Genomic DNA, 22,135 nt, shown 5'->3' with positions numbered 1-22,135 from the left:
ATGGCAACATTTCGATGTTCATCCCATGATTTATGCACGAAGAATGGGATACATAAACTGCAAAAACTCCAAGATCAGAACCAGTAAAATGTGTAATAGCCAATATATATGGAGGATGAATATCCTTTTTTACTTGTATGTCCATTGTATTCCACTGTGAAAAAATGTATAGTTTACTACTGATCCAAATTAACCAAATATTGGGAATTTCTTACCATTGTTAAACAGTCTAGATAAGTTAATAATGAAAAACTTTGCCATGTATATACTATATACCACGCAATGTTATATAGACCCAAATTCGTAAATATTAGTTAAAATTGTGTGCAACACCTTTGTCATGTGTACTGTGGCCTCTGAAGTGATTGAATAAATATTGATTGGTGTTTGTCCTATTCGATTTCGACTTCAGGGAAGTCCGATAATGATGAAAAGAGATGCGTCGAGCAAATGAAGCACCAAAGATTAACCACCATCTTTATTACAGACAAAACAGTCGATACTTCCACTTGGTACAACAATCCAACACGGCTGCCTTTAGAAAAAACTTCATCCTGTAATGGATGAGGGATTCGTTACAACACGTGGTGACCATAGATATACTTGCATCTCTCTCGTCAAGGGTTCGGGGCAATTTGTTCACCAATTTGTCATCTGAAGTTTACTAAGAAAACAATGCAACGTCAGTGATAACCTGTGCGTGAAATGTGGGGATAAAACACTACGGCACCCCCCTTAGACACTAACTGTGCTTCCATTTTGCTGATTTGTTACTTTATGCATATGAATTGAAACTTCTACTGGTCAAAATCAAAATATGGGCAGTTGGCCAAACGTACGTAGGCTTCAAGTATATATCGATGATCTCATATCGTTCAGTAATGGCCAGATAGCCAATTCCTTTCCACTGATGTGCCCAGCTAAGCTAGAAATAAACGGGTCCAGTGGAGCCGATCCATCTGTTTCATACTCAGTTTTAGGCATAATGATTCAGAGTGACAAAACTATGTCCACCGTGAGACTGTATGGCAAGAAGGGTTACTTCAACTTTACCGCCATGTCTAGCAATATTCAGGCAGTTCCAACGGCGTAAAACACGAGTCAATCATTCTTCCTAGGAGGCCCGAAGGAGCATTCATCTGAATGAGATGGGATCATTATTAACAGGTTCACTGGTTGCAAGGAGACTAAACTTCTGAAATAGGATATTATTCCTCGGGGCATTATTTCCCAAATCACCGGGAGAGGCAGGCTCCGCCGTTTAACTGAATCGACTCTTGTTTATTGATTTTACAGTATGCCTATAGATTGCACAAATATGATTCTATACTTCAGTTAACCCAAGTGTGTTTCTTTGCCCGCACACAGTGGTTGTTGATAGCCAGCCTAAACAGTTAGGTCATTTTCTAAAACAGGAAACAGGATTATAGGTTGTAAAACATGCACTCAGGCTAGTTCTATTGGCCCTCATCGTTCTCGGAAACACTGGGCATGTTCCAAAAGAAGGAACGGGTTACGGAATGGACCTAATGGTTTATCTAAACTTTACTTTAAATTAACATCCGTCAAAAAATGGGTTAAACATTTTTCTAATGTTAATTCCTTCGAGTTGAAATTTTATTTTTTTTAAACTATAAACCATTCTGGACGAAGATAGATTCTAATACGATATACAAGAACGTACTGTAACTGCAACCACAACCTGGTCCATGAATACGAATAACAATAACATAAAAAAAGGATTACCAAACACGTAGGAGATCAATACACTGACACAGTGGAATAAACACACTCAAACAGAGGGATCAACACACTCATACAGGGGGATCAACACACTCACACAGGGGGATCAACACTCTCACACAGAGGGATCAACACACGCACACAGAGGGATCAACACTCTCACACAGAGGGATTAACACACTCACACAGAGGCATCAACACAACCACACAGAGGGATCAACACACTCACACAGAGGGATCAACACACTCACACAGGGGGATCAACACACTCACACAGAGGGATTAACACACTCACACAGAGGGATCAACACTCTCACACGGGGGGATCAACACACTCACACAGAGGGATCAACACACGCACACAGGGGGATCAACACTCTCACACAGAGGGATTAAGACACGCACACAGAGGGATCAACACACGCACACAGAGGGATCAACACACTCACACAGAGGGATTAACACACTCACACAGAGGGATCAACATACTCATACAGGGGGATCAACACACTCACACAGGGGGATCAACACACTCATACAGGGGGATCAACACACTCATACAGGGGGATCAACACACTCATACAGGGGGATCAACACACTCACACAGAGGGATCAACACACTCACACAGGGGGATCAACACACTCACATTGAGGAATTAACACTCTCACACAGAGGGATGAACACACTCACATTGAGGGATGAACACACACAGAGGGATCAACACACTCACACAGAGGGATGAACACACTCACACAGATGGATCAACATACTCATACAAGGGGATCAACACACTCATACAGGGGGATCAACACACTCACACAGGGGGATCAACACACTCACATAGAGGGATCAACACACTCACATAGAGGGATCAACACACTCACACAGGGGGATCAACACACTCACATTGAGGGATCAACACACTCACACAGGGGGATCAACACAATCACATAGAGGGATCAACAAACTAACACAGAGGGATCAACACACTAACACAGAGGGATCAACACACTCACACAGGGGGATCAACACGCTCACACAGGGTGATCAACACACTCACACTGATAGTTTTACATACTCGCACAGAAGGGCGATTGCGCTGATACAGATTGATTGAAACAGTCAAACAGAAAGTTAGCAGATTAACATTCTCATACTGAATAACAAGAAACGTTAGTTGCCATGGTCTCGGGCGTATGTTGTTCAAATTTAGAAAACGACGTAAGACATTTTGACATTGATTGAATACATGAATATGTATCATGGTTGGACTGTCGAAACTGTCAATTAAGATTGTGGTCGGTCTTTACAAGCGATATCGACCCCTGCGTGTGAGAACAACATTCTCATTTTGCTTCACATCCATTGACAAGGAGCAGATACTGTGGAATCCCAATGTGGTATTTAAGTTTACCTCCGCCCACATGAGTGAACTCATTTTCCCAAGCCCGCGATGGCGCCGCTGTATTTCTGCTTTTATACTTGTGCGTCGCACCATAGGCTAAGCAATCTTTGATGAACACAGATGATAAAGGAATATATTTACCTTGATTTCCAGATAAACAACACCACCGCTTTTCGCACAAAACCCTTTTCAAGTCTGGGTAAAAATTGATGTTGACAGGAGGGCCATTTAATACCAGGGCTTCCTTGCATAGGCTTGCTTGGAAAACATCCTTTCATTGCCGAGGATGGTTTATAGAGAGACTAACTACCTCCGTGGATCAGGAACTGCAGATTATCAGAGGGAGTCAGTGTTCATCAATATTTTACTCAGCGAGGGACAGGAGAGAGGAGGGTAGTCTGTGTATTATTCAATTCTGTTGCTCCCTGAGGATACGGTCTGCGTGTCAAGTAGAGATTCGCACTTGATAATTTCTATATGCTCCGCAGCATTCCCGAGATATTGTGCTTGCTATATGCGAAAGGTACATCGTTTTTGTTTCGTCTTTTTGTGTGTTGGGGCGTTTTTGCCATTTTTGGGGGGTGGCATACAAATCCGCGGCGACTGCTGTCTTCTCCGGATGTGACCGAGATGTCGTGCCAGAAACACCCTGGATGGGAGGGATGCTGAGATGGCAAGCGGAACTTACATGCACGGGAACATATCCTGACACAACCAACACGCTATGTGTGTAATGAGTGTACGTCTCTCCTTCCCCCGTGGTCTAGTGGTAGAGCGTCCGCCCGGCGAGCGGAAGGTCTGGGTGCGATCTAGTCCAGTAACTAAAAGGTCCAGGTTCAACAAAATTGACGGAAAAGGTTTATTGCTGGATTTTGGTGCCTTGACACATATGCATTAAAATAAAAAGTAGTTTACCCAAATCGGACATGGGGAACCATCCGAAAATAGGTCAAATCCAAGATGTCCGCCAACAAAAGTAATAATAGTCTGGGGGACCAATAACAATAAAAACATTTATGGTGAGTCTATCTATATTAGCTAAAATAATGCTTCAAAATGACGAAAACGTACACAAATTTGTTAATATGAGTAATTCTTTCAGAACATGAACCGATTTATTATAATGTTGACTTTTTACATATAAAGTTATACAGTTTATTGTCTTCACATAAATAATCAAGTTAGAAACAAATATAATCGAAAAAAACAAAGTATCCCCTTCTTCAAAATGGTGGCCGAGCATACAATGTTTTAAAGATAGACCTCAAGAACATAAAGGTATGTATAAGCTATTTTTCTTTTATAGCTAAAATGAAAACTTGTATTATATATAGTTGATATTGGCTCTAGAGAGGAATAACTGATGAAAATATGAACAAATATAAATAAAAAAATTGAAACATTTTAGAATCAACATTTGTTTCAAGGAAAATCAAGGGAGATAATCCAAACTCCGGGAAGCAGTTATTTTTCTCAAATGGTATTAGCTTCTCAGAAACTTTGATTAAAAGTTAATTCTGAAGATATAATCAAGACATTTAGCACAAAAAGCATTTGCTATAATCGGAAAAGCAACATTTGTATCTGTACACATGTCAACCATATTTCTATCAACTGTTACTATTCGCAGGTGACTATTCTCAACTGAAGGTGTCCTATGTAGATCACAGATGGCTACTTGTTTGCTATGTATGGAACCAGTTAACCTGGACAAACCCCAGGATTATGTGAAGTTGACTGCAAAATGCTGATGTAGCATTAATAACGCAAACAGACTGCACGAATTAGATGCAAACAGACTGCACAAATTAGATGCACCTGACATCATATACAACTGTAGCCTGTTGGTACACAGACAGTGTCGAAGTATGCTATGTGGTACTTGTATTGACCAGGATTTTGCATACAAACATCCATATAGAAGTGTACTACAGCCGTGCGATGGCTCTTGAGTTCCAGGAAGTTACTCAACATATGTCTGCAACATACTGTGTCAACAGGCAAGATGATTGGGCCAAGATGGTACAGTCAAGTATCGTGCCCATATACGATCTACCAGCTGAAGAAGCTATCCATCACCATGCTTGTGATAAGAATTTTCGGAGAGCGACAAGTATACCTGCAGCTTATATTGAACATGAGGAGGCTCCACCAAAGAAACGGAGACTTGGTCGACTGAAGTGTATGTCCTAGATGACAGCATTTGAGATTGCCATTGATTACTTGGAAGAGAATGATGATGAAACGATTCCTTTGGACAATTTGCATCACATTATGAAGTCAATGAGTGCACTGAGTGATGATCAACTACACACTACATCTCAGCTGAAAAGGGAATTCATGAATCACTATGGGAACAAGGTATTCATAACTACAATCAGGCAACAACCTAACATTGCAACTCTTACAGCATATGAAAATGTTGCAAAGGTGGACAAATCCGACATGGACAGTTTGATTAAAGTTGGGGGAGGATACATGCATACGCAGGTAGAGAGCATGTCGAAACATGTTGATGTGTATCTCGACAATGAGCAGATGGCATTGCTTGACACCAATCTTGATTACCTCCCACATGCATTACGCATCCTCCTTCAAGCTATCATCAAGAGCTGAAACAGTAAACCCCATACTGCGTCATTGGGTCAGGCAATAATGCATTCGTCATATCCCCATCATTTCTGCCTCCTCGACAGGTTTTACAAAGTATCACACTATAACACAAATATGGTCATCGTAATTTAGTGGATATGATAAGCCAACTCGGTTTCAGCTCCTCGTAAATTTAGAAAATTCTCGGTGACCACTCATGGTGTTCACCTAATCAGTGACATTGCAGATACATTCGTGCAATACCAGGCTGGTTATATAGATCATGCCAGCAAAAGGTTTGATGGCACTGGCTCAATCCATGCCATGGGCGAGATGTTGAAACGGAGGGTACCAAGAGTTAAGGTGGACTTGGATGATGTTAAAAAATCAACAGTGTCAAACTATTCTCACAAAGAAATCCAAAGGCAGTGCTGGCGAACATTATCTATCCACCAATTGGTGACTTCTGTCTTGATGAAAAGAATAGCAAACTAGATAGTTTGTGGAGTGCTCCACTTCTGTGCACGTGTGTGTCGACCACTGTGTTCTGGTTGCATGCAGTTGCTCCATTCTGACATTATATACCCCAGGAAGAGCTCTGAGATATTCTTGTCGATTATCAACATGACACCAAGTGACTAAACATCAGATTAAACACTCATCCGGAGATGCTGACTATGACATTGAAATGTCTGCCTGTACATTGGCTCAAACACAGACTGTGGTAGTGGTAGGGAATGACACCGACCTTCTCATCCTGATGCAATATCACTTCAGACGCGATACCATGAGGCCATCTATCTTCACACAAGTACAAAGATCATTGACATCTTCATCCTATAGATGATCCTTGACCCTAATCTCAGACATTCTTTGCTCTTTGTACATGCATTGTCAGGGAGTGACACAACATCGAGGCCATATGGCATAGGGATGGTCTCGGGAATATTCAAAGGTTTTCATGGTGACAGGTGGAAACCATGCAGAAATCGAGCAGGCTGGTAATCAGGCACTTGCAATCCTCTACGGCTGTATGCCTGGCTTGGATTTGAATTTCGAACGTGTGACACTGTGACGAAATTCACTGAGAAGGTATGTATCAAGCTCAAATTACCTACCCCTTCGACACCTTCCACCGACATCAGATGCTGCCAGATTGCCCATCCAACGAGTCTGACTCCAAGTGCAGACCTGGCTAGGTAACAATATGGATGCGACAGAATGGGGCTGGACGCTTCATAAGGGCAACAAGGGCACTATATTGAAACCAATCACAAGGCACCAAGCTGTCACTCCTAAATTTCTGTTGAAAATAATCAGATTCAATTGCGCTGGAAAGTGTGATGAAAACACATGCTCATGCAGAATTTTTTTGGTCTACAATATACCTCAGCATGTGGACAATGCAAAGGGATGACATTTTCAAATGGACCAAGTCATGACTTTTCTGACATTACTGATAATATAAAGACTGTCTTGAACTTTAGACATTTAAATTGGTAGTAAGTTTGACTTGTAAACTGTAGTATTGCAGGGTTATTCCCTCTTTATAAGCCTGTGTTAAGTATTTTGTAGTCGATATGGAACAATTGCATTTCTTTCACTTTTCGAGCAGCCGTAATTTATTTCTGTGTAAGATTTCACTTCAAAATTGTTAAGTATATATTCCCCTGTCTTGGTCCTATGAAGTTGATTATAAATAGAGTCATCATCCATGTTTAGATTTTGATTGATTCTTTTTTTTTTTACTTTTTCGATTTTCGTTTGTATTGATGGCGGCCATCTTGGATTTGACCTATTTGGGGTGTTTCCCCAAGTCAAATTTTGGTAAACTATTTTTTTTTAAAGTGGACCTATCAAGGCAGTGAAATGCATTAAAAAACCTTTTCCGTCAATTTTGTTGAACCTTCATGAAAAATAAACCTTTAATTACTGGACTAATCCCCAGCGCTCGGCATTAAGGCGCTAAAATAAGGACTGGTCGGCTCGGAGTCAGTATACTGTGTCTCAGTGGGGTATTCATGTTAAACATGGTATCTTAGTGGGCTAACATTATCTTGGACGAGGACTACTACAAGCGCGCGCGCGCACGCACACACACACACACACACACGCACGCACGCACGCACGCACGCACGCACGCACGCACGCACGCAACATAATTATAATTAATTATTATGTAATATGGTATCACGAATATAAAACGGTGAAATATGATGATGTGTTCAGTGCTCAGGCATTTAAAAGTTGGAAAAACATGAAGACATGAGACATGGATAACAGATTTTATGAGTTGATTGCTTACATGTATAAACCATTTAAAGGGAGGATATCAAATATAAGTAACAAATTAGTCAACCATTGTTTAAGTATTTTAAACCAAAACGAGGGAGCACGTGAACGTTCAGTGAAAGAGCTCAAGGTTCAAGGGGATATATTACGTGCAGCTTATTAACACGTTAACGGATGATATTAAAAAAGCTTTGTGCTGGAGTCGGAAAGATATATCTTGACGGTCTTAAGTGTCAGCGCCGCGGACAGTCTCCGCGGGTAGTCTGTGCATGGACGGCTCAAGTATACAGACTCAGTGCCAGTGATCGTACAGCACCCGGCGTAAAAAATACAAATCCGTATTCATAAAGTTGCCGTCGTGCATTTTTAATGCACCCTACTCCCGTAAAGACGATATATGAGGCTGGGAAGCGTGTAACACAATACGGTATACCCTGGCCGCGGTACGTGTTACGGGAGACGGAGATCGGGTGCACGTGTATGCTTACATCAAATAGACTAGAATCATCAGACGTTTAGAATAAACCTCGGCCCAAGTCAAGGTAAAGCGTCAATAAATGGTAAAAGACATTGTGATAATCATATTCCTGTCTTCTGTTTGTTTTGAGTATTTGATTAACGGTGCACTTAGCAATAGTCCTTCGGCTTTCTGACATTGCTTCAACAGATACCATAGTTACAGCTAGGTCTCCGTTGTCTTAAATAGGGCTGGAACAAGTCCAAATAAATTTACTACCCGGGTACCAAGCCCCCTATTACCCGACCCTACCCGGGTTCCCATTGTAGGTCACAAGAGTTGGGAACACAAAGTCTAATTGGGAATAGTTTAACTGTAGCTCTGGCTGTTTAGATACATGTATGAAACCAGAGACCATAATTTATATGGTCTCTCATGAAACGATCGAATCATGCGTACACTGAAGTTGACTGAAGCTTTATCTTTACTCAAACATATACAAGTCAAAAGGAATGTGTGCATCATCATCATAAAGAAATGGGAACATTAGCGACTAACCACGGGTCCGGGTAGCTATGAGGGTACCCGGGTACTACTCAGGACCCACCTGACCCGAGTACCCGAGTTGCCCGTCCCAGCCCTAGGCTTAAACCCCATTTATGCAATTATATATACAACTCAAATTTTGAAAGGGATACTGGTATGTGTGTTACAGTTACCGAACACAAGGAACAACCACTTATGGAAAGTCAACTTATGTTTACAATACCTAAATACTTGGAGTGAGCTGTCAATGTGACAACAACGAATACTGTTCGTCTGACAACATCTTCTAGTAGACATATAATATAACATATTGTGATCACAAAACAGTGTTGTTATAGGTTTATATTTCTTAAACAAACAGCTGATTTACTGAGGTCATCACGAAAACTGACCCCGCTGGAGTCCGGCCAGAGTAGGTCTCGAGCAACCTCGTCGTGCTGTAAGTGAGTGAATGAGTGTCAGTGAGTGAGTTGGGTTTAACGCAGCTTTTTACATTATTCCAGTTATATCACGGCGTGTCAGCTTAATGTGGGAGGAAAGCCCCAAGTCATGCTGGTCTCAAACGTTTACCACTTCGATGAAAATCAAGAGCACGGGTATGGTGCGGACTTACCTAGAAACATAATCGGGGCGAACCGGGATTTGAACCCATAATCATAGGTTTCTGGCGTGCCCAAGGGACATCATACATCATACAGCTCGAGCACAGGAAACCAGCATGTCATAATTATAACATACAGAAAGGTTCGTGAAAGGTTTTCAAGTGTGCGCCCATAAAAGACCACTGTTCCACTTCGTGGCAATAGGTCAAACTTCCGAATGATTCTTTACGGCCAGTGGGTTGATAAATCCAATGGACTCCCTAACACGATATGAAAATAATAAATTCTTTAGACCAATACGTATGGACATTTTAAAGTATTATTTTAATTAAGGGCAAGGGGTTTTAAGTAGAGAAGAATATATGTTTATTTCGAATACTGTACGTATTGTTGAACATGCACTATCCAATCGCAACCGAAACAGATTTTGTTTTGTTTGATTGTTGCTTAACGCCTCACTCGGCAATGCAGGTATATGACGGCGGTCTTTGAGTAATCGCGTCTGGACCAGACGATCCAGTGATTGATGTTGTGAGCAACGATCGATCCGTGTCTTTTTGAAAGGTATGCATGATGAGACACTGTCAACAAGACACTGAGTCTGACAACCCAATCCACTTATAGTCGCCTCTTACAACCAACACGTACAGTTTGTTCATGGGGGCCTATTCTAACCCGAACTTCACACAAGGTTCTTGTTTGTTATTTACACGCTAGACGCCTGTTGAAGTCTGCTCGAGCAGCTAGAGTCCTGTGGGGCCTCACAATTATTCGTCCTTGCAGTCAATAGTACCGTTCACTAATAACAGCGGCCATTGCCTCACCAAAATAGCATGGGTCGATAATATTCACCATGTATAAATGCATCATGCATTGACCATTTTGAAGACAAAATAAGACTAATGATGAGATTTCTAATAAATGCAATTTATGTTTTCGTCATGTCAATATTTGCAGTTTTTAACCTATCGTTAAAAAACAACAATGGTAAATGGTTAAACTGTTTAATTTACCATAACGTTCACAAGACAAATGTATCATATATATGTCAGTATATTTATCGTATATTTATAAGCTGACATATTTGAACGCCTTCGTCCTTTCAAAAGAAAAAAAAATCTGATTCTGAAAGGAACACATTCCTAAACCAACACGCCTTTCAGATTAAATAGCCGCAGCTCGTTAATCCAGCCGAGTGCATTTCTTCTCCATGCCTCAAGAACATTGAACAGCGAACGACTGAAATAGACAAGGCGACGTGGGAAGCACCAACATTGTTGACATCGCCGTACGCATGCGCAGTGAGTCAAGGAATAGCAGATGACACTGGATATAATGGCAGGTGGATTTTAGAGAGAAGCGATGGAGCTTATTTTACTGTTTCTCACATGCTTGGTTTTAACGGAAGGTAAGTGTGCGTTTGTAAGAAACGTTTAGCATATGTACTAAATGTCTAGAATTCAAAGCTTCATTTTAGATTCGAAAATCCAGCGCGAAGAACGGTGGGAACACATTCGATCTATTCTTCGTGCGTATACCATTTGAATGACAACTGATAATGAATGATATTCTATTAAGCGACTTCTGGTGGTGTTTGGCTAATGCCGCGTCTAGACAAACGCATTCGTTAACATACTGTTTACTCGATGTTTTGGTGTTAATTCTGTATTTTGTAAGATAGAGTGATATTAATTTATTAGATCTAGTCCAAATGAATCATAGGCCTATACATTGAAGGTTTTGTGATCTATGAATTGGTAGATCTATATCCTGACATTGATGGAATTAATTTTTACAAGAAAACGTTAGTGTTTTTGTGATAAGTGGGTTATAAGAAACTGATTTAAAAAATAATTTAGATTTTGTTATCACTGTATTTTTTTTAATTATGAATGCTTACAGGTGGTGCAAGTCACTTACTGTATATCGCTGAAGTAACGAACTGCCAGGGATGCTTCACACAAAATATTACACAAGTTAATGATGTTTTGCCGTCCTTCCAAATTATGTTTAAATTTGAAATAAATTATAATTACCGAATTATTTAGGGGGATATGTTTTATTTAAAGATACTCTTCAACAATAACAGAATAAACACATAGATCAATACTTAAAATAAAGGAAAGGAGTATTCTTTCCCCCTTCCAGCCAATAAAAGGGTGCTGGACTGACCCTCTCATTTCAGGATTTAATTGTGTAGGACTGGGTTATTTAGCAGCAGAATTTCTGCATCTTAATGTGACATATCTTAGCAACGATTTTCAAAGATACAAACCTCACTTGTATGTGAGGGAACTCAAAATGTTATATCAATCAGTCAAACAATGATTGCCTTGATTATAGAGATGTTGTCTCAGTTTTGCTTCATATTGTACAACTTAGCCAAAACTGACACTAGGGCTGGGACGAGTCCAAATTTACTACCCGGGTACCCGACCCTACCCAGGTATCCGCTGTATGTCTCAAGAGTAGGGAACAAAATGTCTGATTTGAAATTGTTTTACTGCAGCCCTGGCAAGAACTATTTAGAAACATGTATCAAATGATCAGAGCATGCACACATGAAGTAGACTCAAGCTTTATCTTTACTCAAACATATACAAGTCAAAAGGAATGTGTGAATCCTTAGAAAGCAATGTGAACATTAGGGACTAGAAGTGTAACCACAGAGCTATAGTGAGTTTTTGTCAATAAACAATATATCATGTGACTAACCAAGGGTCCGGGTAGTCCTGTGGGTACCCAGGTTCTACTCAGGACCCACCCGACCCGAGTACCCGAGTTACCCTTCCCAGCCCTAACTGACACGTGCAGTGACACATTGGTGGTGTTATGATCATGGAACATTCAGTGAATGGTGATATCATTACAAAACGGTACAAGCATATTTCAAGGTGACTCCTAAAACTATCTGAAAATAACCATATTTTCTCGTGTTTTTTGCATACTTTTTGTGTGAAATTATAGGAAAACGTGTTTTTGGTATTTCCTGGAATATATATCTTCTGGATGATAAACCTCACCATTTTAGGTATCATGTTGCGTAAAATATTGACACAAAATTTATCATTACCAGAGTTTGCCCTGCTGTGAAAACATGCATATTTGACATAGAAAATATACACAACCTAATTTCTCCATGGCCTCAATCGTGATTCAGATCATTCAGTCTTTCAAAATCAGTAACTTAATTACATAATACTGTCGACATATTAAAATTTGAATCAGTCATATAAAATACAACTGATATCAGCTTTGTCTAATGCTGGAAAAGTCATAAAATGAACCCCTTAGACCTGGAACTCCTTGCAGCACATCAAGGGAGGCATTATGACCCCCAGTTTGAAGAGTCAAGGGAAAATATGCAGTACAACATGAACCAGACTGCAAGTACCCTGATACGTCCACTCACCACCATAAGATATATACCGTATTCGACGTAATAAGCGCCTCGCTCTAATAAGCGCCCACAGTGATATTTGCTAATATATTGGTTATTGAACAATCCCAATTAGCACCCCTGTGATTGATCAATGTTCACAAGACTTATTTATTCATGTATAATACACACTCATGTGATATGCACCTATAATAAGGGGCAATTAAAATCTGGAAAAATATATCTGTCGTGCATAATACGCACATACTTGTATCATTTCAGGCTGTCAGCATAAACCATGAAATTCACGATCTTTCAACTTTTTTACCAAAATCATATTCTAATAAGGGCCCCCTTTTTCTAATTTTGAGAGCGCCCTGGGTGCTTATTACGTCGAATATGGTACCTCGCTCCAAGATCTACCTCTCTCCATGATCTAGCTCTCTCCATGATCTAGCTCTCTCCAAGATATACCTCTCACCTAGATATACCTCTCACTAAGATATACCTCTCACTAAGATATACTTCTCTCCAAGATATACCTCTCACCAAGATATACCTCTCACCTAGATATACCTCTCACTAAGATATACTTCTCACCAAGATATACCTCTCACCAAGATATACCTCTCACCAAGATATACCTCTCACCTAGATATACCTCTCACCAAGATATACTTCTCTCCAAGATATACCTCTCACCAAGATATACCTCTCACCAAGATATACTTCTCTCCAAGATATACCTCTCACCAAGATATACCTCTCACCTAGATATACCTCTCACTAAGATATACTTCTCTCCAAGATATACCTCTCACTAAGATATACTTCTCTCCAAGATATACTTCTCTCCAAGATATACCTCTCACTAAGATATACTTCTCTCCAAGATATACTTCTCTCCAAGATATCAGTTCATTTTCCCAGCCAGTGTTTCACATCAGTTCGGGGAACGCTTCTGGTTTGCTGATGTAGTATTTGAATCAAGGAACCCCTTAATCGTTAACCGTTCACCACGGTGTGAGATACCTCTCCTCCAAGACACACTTGTTTTACTGACTGTGGTTCAAAATTAAGACGTTTTTCAAGGATTGCTGTTGTGTTTAAGTGTGGAGAACCCTTTATCCATTACCCTTCACATGAGATCAACTGACTTCTTTCTGCCATACATGATTTTTACAGTTGTGTTTTACATTATTAATGTTTATTTGTGTTGAAAACTGGTTTATTGATATCAGACCTTTTCAAAATCCATTTTTGAAAAGATTTCATGGGCATCACATGACGAAAATGAATTATTTATTATATTCATTATTAATTTCAAACACTGATGATATTATTCATGAATTATATCTACATGTTCTATTAACCATGGCAACATCAAGTTGGATACCCTTTTGAAGGTACTGGGGAAACACTACTGTTTCTATTTTAATGTTAAAATTGTGATGAATATGTTAATAAGGACAGGTCACTGCACATAATGACCACTCCCCAGCTGTTGCTGTCCATGATGATTGTGGTCAAGTCACTCGTTGGAACATCACTTTATGACCATTACCCCTTGTTTGAACACATTTAACTGTACCCACAGCACAATGATTGATCATGTTGATAGGTCGACCTGTGGACCAGGAAAAGGTCAACAGTACTCTGAATTTATTAAATGACCATTGTATTCGGAACTTTTCCCCTTACTAAGTAACAGAACTTTTCAATTGATAGTACAATGTAGTACATATTATAATATGTGATATATAATATATTATACAGTACAATTATAGGCAATATGTAATATTACTTTGGTGATTTAATGTTGTTTGACGCAGAAATATTCCAGCTTTATCAGTTATCACAATGTTTTGCAAATAATGAAGTTTAAGCCAGCAAACCAGTAACTGAAAACATAAGTTATTATCATAGGACAGTATGACATATTTTGTTCCCACACCTTTTCATGTGATGGCGCTTGTCGTAAGAGGCTACTGTCAGGATCAGGTGGTCAGGCTTGCTGGCTTGGTTGATGCATGTCATTGTATCCTAATTGCGTAGATTGATGCTCATGATATTCATGACTGGATTGTCTGGTCCAGACTCGATTGTTTACAGAGTGACATCATATAGCTGGATTATTGTTGAGCAATTTTCCCACATCATGTACTTATAGTTATGGCGAATTCTATCCAGTGTTGACTTTGTAGAGGTGATTTGTATATCACTGTTCACAGAACCAATAAATTAAGAGGACCGAAAAACTTTGCTCATTGATTACATTCAATGCAATTTAATACTGAGAATATAAAACTTCAACAAAATCCCAATTTTGAAAAAATGGATATTTCTTTTCCCAATTTTCCTGCCAAGGGCACTTATAGTTTGGAATCCAGACAAATCCCTGATTGTTCCAACGATGCAAGTCGACACCCAAGTCATCCATGTCAGAGAGCCAGACATCCAGATCCAATTAAGGGATGCTACGGAGCTGATCCTACTCCTGTTCCGGCAGAGTTGATCCCCATGTCTCAGTTCCACTGGTGATGCAGAAGGATGAGGTACCAGGGCTCCATATGATACTGAGAACCACTGTGCATTCACTCCCATGCTTTGATATTGGTAATTTGGGGTACTGATAGTTTTCTTTGGGTAGTCAATATTTGATGTTGTGAGAGAGTATCTGCCCAGGAAGTCGGTCGGTGGTTCAATCCCCAATGGCCATACCAAAAGACGTTAAAAGGTGGTACTTATTGTTGCCCTACCTGGCATTTGGCATTAAGGAGATAAAGCAAGGACTGGTCAGCTTGAAGTAGGATGAGCTCTAGATTATGCATAAATAAAAAAATAACATATAACTTTCCTGTTTCACTTAAGATATGTTTATTATTAAATTGAACATTTATTTGTTTGTATGTTTGTAATAACTTTTAGTTCGAGAGTATTTATGAAAATAACCTGGTATTAACCTCATAAGAATTCAAATTTAATATTAATATTCCTCATACATGTTCACATGAATATACTTTAACAAATTCCATGATTCATGTACTTTTACTCTGTAAAACATCACTATTTATACACATTGTTATTTATTTCACAGTACCACACTGTGATATCTCACTGCTGTTTGTCTTTTTTGTTTGGTCAATGGGAGTTCCTAGCTTATACAATGTTGCAGAGAATATCGGCAGAAAAAAACTTCCTCTTCAAGATTCTTTTCTTTCATTTTCATATTTACAGGTTTCTAATTAAACTGACTAGCTGGAAATGATTCAGTAACTCCCAAGTTGAAATAAAATATGTAGAAGTCTCAAACTGGGGATTCAATACTAATAATGAGAAGGAATGTTGTAAGGAGAATATTACCATGATTACAGAGGCCAAAGCTGGTTTGAATTCAGATGTGATCTATCAGCTTGAATTATTCACCCTCAAAGCAGTATCAATCTCAATACTGAATAAGAATATGTTCATGTAGAATCCTTATTGTTTGGAATGGGTTCTTTCAAACCTGCAGCTTAATTCACTGTTACTGTTTTTAAGTATGTTAGGTTCGGTGCATCGTTACCATGGTTTCTGAATATCTTTTTCAGCCATTGAGTATTTACTCTCATGTTATCATTCACATTGTGTATTGATTAGGACTGAACAGTGTACCAGTGATCTGACTGAGTCCGGGTAGCACTTGACAGATCATCTTTCAAACTATATTTTTGAAAGATGGAAACCGTGACAGCTCTTTGCCGCTTCCCTCATCCCTCTTCCGAAATCTGTTATGGAAGCTCGGAAGCTCAACACCGCTTCCAACATCTTTCTTCCGTACACCGTCTTTGAAAGATGGAAAGCTCGAAAGCTCTAGATTGCGTCTCACTTCTTGCTAAATTCAACATTTGAAACCTCACACAGCATGTTCGGTTCCAAATTCAGTTTCGCATGGTTAAATCTACTGGTAACCAATCTCTACACTGAAAACACAATATAATTATGTCCTAATTGTTCATGCCACCTTGTCAACTGAAGTATTTTTTCCTGTCAGTTTATATGACTAGTTCTCAGGGAACAAGTATCTGACCATTGTTGTTGCTGAACAATTCATAACATGTCAGTGAACTGTCAGAAAGTGTTTTGGGGGCTTGTCAGTCTTGTTGAGTTGTTTTATACTCATTTATACAACATTCAGTCTGTGCCAATATCTTTGCCTACAATCTATATATTTACTAACAAATAGTTGTCCTTTCTGGTCTGTGTGTTTGGTTCCCAGTACAGTTTAGCATGGTTAAGTCTACAAGTTACCTAGCTCTGCATTGTTAACACAGCATGTTTATCTTCTAAATAAATATATTCGGGATAGTTGTATTGTCTTGTCAAATATCATGTTTATTCACACCAAGCAACCTGACAAATTGTTTTTATCATCATCATCATCATCATCATCATCATCATCATTATTATTATAAGTGTGATGAGCGGTGCAATAAAAGACACATGATCCATTTTTGGTGTGTCTATCTCGAGTAGGATATTAATTCTTCTTTTCAGATAAATACACTATTTCATCACTATATATGTATGATACATCCTAATATTTCCTCAGCATGTTGCATGAAGTTGTTAGAGCACTTATTCTGAAACACAATAAATTTGTGCGGTTAGAATTATAGAATATAAAATAATTGTATTCTTAAAAATGCCTATTTCGGTTTTAAATCCCTGCCTAAACATTACTTGTCATTGAAATCTTCTGTTGGTGATTTATTTTTCCTGAAATGGTTCACCATTCAAATAGCACAAAAATAATTACATTTTATTAAAACCTTTCATCAATTTGTTCAGAAGCACTTTCAAAATTGAGTGTTACCAGGCCCAATTTGCTGGATAAGATTGTAAAGGCATTGCTAAATCCCCACGATGACACCTATGTTATTTGATTATGTATTCCACCACAAGACGGAATTGTATAGAATTAATATGTCACAAAAAGTATCAATTATTAATAAAATCACTTTCTTCAAAAACCGTGATAAACCATATTAACCCTTCATAGAAGTGCTATGAGACCAATTCTGAAGTATGGACAGAAATTGTCACACAGACCCTGGAACAAATATATTCATCAAAGCCCATGCATATCTATAATATTTGTGCAAATCTAGATTACTGCAGTATCATTTCTGAAAATGAAGAAAGTCTCTTTGCCCCTTTTGATGATATGTTATAACTATAATTTAACAACTGTTATTTTCTGTAAGATATGTTCCTTCAGAGACTGGATGTTAGCCTAAGACTCTGTCGGAGTTGAGTTGTGTCTCTGGCTACTTGTACTGGTCTGGACTAACGCCTTTCTCCAGGCAGATGCCCTGTCCAACACACCACAGATGTAAACAAGATTCGGTTCCGTGTGTATATAAGTTGTGGTAGATCTTTTACAACCAACATTTGTTCCTTTGGAGGTGCATATCATGTCAAGTCTTGGTTCCTATCACACTGCCATGTGTTCCGGTCATACAGAAACTTCCACACACGTGTTCTACCCTGTGAAACTGTCAAGTGCCTAAAAGAGGGATTGTTTATGGTGCTACAATAAAAATCTACGTTCTTTTAAATTTTTTATTTATGTATTTGAAGTGGTGAGAGGAAGTGAGAGAAAGAAAGCAAGCATAAGTTTTAGAATGAAACAATGTATTTGTTCCGGTGGGAATAAATGCTCTCTGTGAAATCTTTTTGTTAACTCTTTTGAAAAGATAACAAATTCTTAAAACATTGTTTTTATATGTATGTGTTACCATGGTTACATATAGTTGTCAAGAAATTTCACACCTTAACTGTACCTCAAAATCTTTGAAACTAATCATGAATACAGATCTGCATCCGGCTCACAACCTGAATAGATCTGGCAGCCTAATGGTGCAAACATTCCCCCGTCAAGTTGACAGCCCAGGTTTGATTCCTCACAACCTGAATAGATCTGGCAGCCTAATGGTGCAAACATTCCCCCGTCAAGTTGACAGCCCAGGTTTGATTCCCCACATCTGAATAGATCTGGCAGCCTAATGGTGCAAACATTCCCCCGTCAAGTTGACAGCCCAGGTTTGATTCCTCACATCACAATAGATCTGGCAGCCTAATGGTGCAAACATTCCCCCATCAAGTTGACAGCCCAGGTTTGATTCCCCACATCTGAAGCCCATTTTTGATGTGATATTGCTGGAATATTACAAAAGATGGAGTAAAACTTGACTCACTTACTCTCTCTGTCTGTAAGGTGTGACTTTGATAAAGTCTGTTTAATGCTGCACTCAGCAATATTCCTACTCTAAGACAATGACCAGTAAATCATCAATTCTGGACCTGACTAACCAGTGATTGATTTTGTGACTCTCTTTGTCTGTTGATCTGTCCATTCCTCCATCTGTCGGGGCGGTCGGGTAGCCTAGTGGTTAAAGCGTTCGCTCGTCTCGCCAAAGACACGGGTTCGATTCCTGACATGGGTACAATGTGTGAAGCCCATTTCTGGTGTCTCCCCTACTCACTCCTCCATCTGTCAGTTTATATATCTGTCTACCTAGGTGAAGCAGAGGGGATGGTTGAGTGCACACATGCTCAGCGGTTGGCTGTCACATCAATATTTATGCGGGTTTGATTGTCTGAGAACGATGACTAAGAGGGCTAGGTCTCGCTAAGTCATCAATAGTGCTCCGCCATTCAGCATGTTCAGTGGGGAATTTCTGTATTGATTGGGGACCAGCTCTCATGTGCCATTTGAACATTCTCAGTGGACAGATGCTCTGTGAATATGACATCATATTTTATGGATTTGTATATATAGCTACAATCCTGTTAATGAAATTGTCTAACACTATTGTTATCAGGTGTATATACTTGCTGGTATTATGCAGAACACGTGTACTTTGTGAATGGCAAATTATCCATGGCAACTGAAAAGTGAAATCATATGTTTTGTATGCATCAAAGGAGTAGATTGTCAAAAGTAGAATATTTTGTGCTTGGATTTGAAAAAGGATTTGATGATTTGTTTGTTTAGGAATTTTTTTAGCTAAAATTACCAACGTACACAAAACAAAACAATATTCTATATTTTCATGTCAAAATGCAGCAATGTAGATGATATAGTTAATGATATGTTTTTTTATTATTAACTTATCAAATGCATATTTATATTAAGAGACTATAGAATACACAGGACTAAAATGCATATGCCCTTTGGAATGTTCTGTTTGTTGTTTAACGCCGCACTCAGGAATATTCCAGCTATTATGACGGCAGTCTGAAAACTATTGAGTCTGGACCAGACAATCCAGTGATTGACTTCATGAGCATCGATGTTCACAATTGGGATATGATGCCTGACCACCCAGTCCTGTTAGTCGCCTCTTACAACAAGTATAGTCGCCTCTTAAGACAAGCGTGGGTTGCTGAAGACCTACTCTACCCCGGATCTCTACAGGTCCTTTGGAATGTAAGTGTCTTAACTAGAAAAATACTTCTGTCATTTCACCAAGGCTAGATAATAAGCAGCCATATTTGAGATAAATTGCTCCCTTCTTCATTGAGATCGATAATACCCAACATTATTTTGTGCATTAAGCATGTTCACATGCTGATAGTGCTCCCTGTGTTTGTCATGTTTACTACACATGTCACTTGTGTGAAAGCACATTGATCACTGGCTACATGTAACCACCATTGTCACAAGGTTCATTATTAAGTGAGCTCTTCAGGCACTGGGAACCTATTTTATTTGTGCCATTGCGATTTTAATTTTGAACCCTGTATACTGCAATATATATACTGTGAATCATGTGGTCAGTTTGTTTACAGAAGTTGGAATGATGCTGAGTGAGGCGTAAAATAACACACAAAAAACCAAAGATATTTTGATCAAGCAGTTATGGCAGCCGCCAACTGTGTGAAACAGCAGCTTTGTTCTTGGTTGTCTTGAAATATGGTCACATAATTAAGAGCAGAACGACCCGTGAGGATCCGGGGTAGAATAGGTCTTCAACAGGTGTTAAAAGGCGACTATGCTTCTCGTAAGAGACGACTAACGGGATCGGGTGGACCGGCTCGCTGACTTGGTTTGATACATGTCATCGTATCCCAATTGCATGGATTGATGCTCATGATGTCAATCACTGGATTGTCTGGTCCTGACTTGATTATTTACAGACCACCGTCATACAGCTGGAATACTACTGAGTGCGGCGTTAAACAAGAAACAAACATGCGCAGAACACTGTTCAACCAAGTTTTGAAAATGTCCAGTAACAGCAAAGGGTGAATACATAACACTGCTCATTATGTTCAAAGGATGGCACTAACTCATGTAACAACATTTGGAACCTGTACAAACCTGTGTGTTTTTTTATTTTATCATGTTTTAATCTTTACCAAGATGTTACTAGTAACCAAAGTCAATTTTATACAAGGCACCAAGAGGAAATTGACACAAACTTATTGGTCGCAAAATATAAAAATCGGATCGGCAGTAGACAAAAGTATACACAAAATTGAGGCCTGCATATGGACTTGATGAGCCGGTCCCACCAGCTCACTGTTATTTACAGCAACCCCAATCAGATTACAGCTACTGACATGGTTGACTCCTTGAAACGAACATTAGTTGTCAGGGAATTAGGTTATATTGCATCATTATTACATTATTATTATGTTATAAATTTGTGTTTCACACTTTCCAATTTAAAGCTGCTCAAACTGAATCAAATGCACTTGGACCATGATCATGATGATAGATCTCATTATTACCCAGTCACTGGATCAGTGTGCACTCATTTTTTTTCTCAGCTCCCTGGGGAGTATACAGCCCTAGCTGCCTGTTAGGCTCTAGAAGGTTAACAGTCACATCAGCATCTCATCCTACCCATTCACGAGTGGATGAACAGAGGCAGATCTCGAACAAAGTCCAGGTCTAAGGAGACACCACATATGCTACTTGTGCTTCAATGTGGGGCAGGACCGAAGCCCTAGAAACTCTCAGGTGGTTGGTTGGTTTGTTGTTTTACGCCGCACTCAGCAATATTCCAGCTATATGACGGTAGTCTGTAAATAATCGAGTCTGGACCAGACAATCCAGTGATTGATA

General features: G+C 39.3%; 1 protein-coding gene across 2 annotated transcripts in view; it reads left to right on the top strand.

The window, feature by feature from the left end:
* The first annotated feature begins 10,945 nt into the window (after positions 1 to 10,945).
* The window catches only part of LOC124148006 (fibroblast growth factor receptor 1-like), an 81,801-nt gene continuing 70,611 nt past the window's right edge, over positions 10,946 to 22,135 (top strand). For both annotated transcript variants that reach the window (XM_046518927.2, XM_046518926.2), the window contains exon 1: positions 10,946 to 11,046. In XM_046518927.2, coding sequence (XP_046374883.1) covers positions 11,001 to 11,046 — 46 coding nt within the window. In that variant the 5' untranslated portion in view covers positions 10,946 to 11,000. The remainder of the gene's footprint in view (positions 11,047 to 22,135) is intronic.

This window comes from Haliotis rufescens, unplaced genomic scaffold (assembly GCF_023055435.1).
Source record: "Haliotis rufescens isolate VD_foot unplaced genomic scaffold, xgHalRufe1.0.p SCAF_18, whole genome shotgun sequence".
Taxonomy (NCBI): Eukaryota; Metazoa; Mollusca; class Gastropoda; order Lepetellida; family Haliotidae; genus Haliotis; species Haliotis rufescens.
The sequence above is the reverse complement of the archived record's forward strand: the minus strand, read 5'-3'. Positions and strand labels throughout refer to the sequence as shown.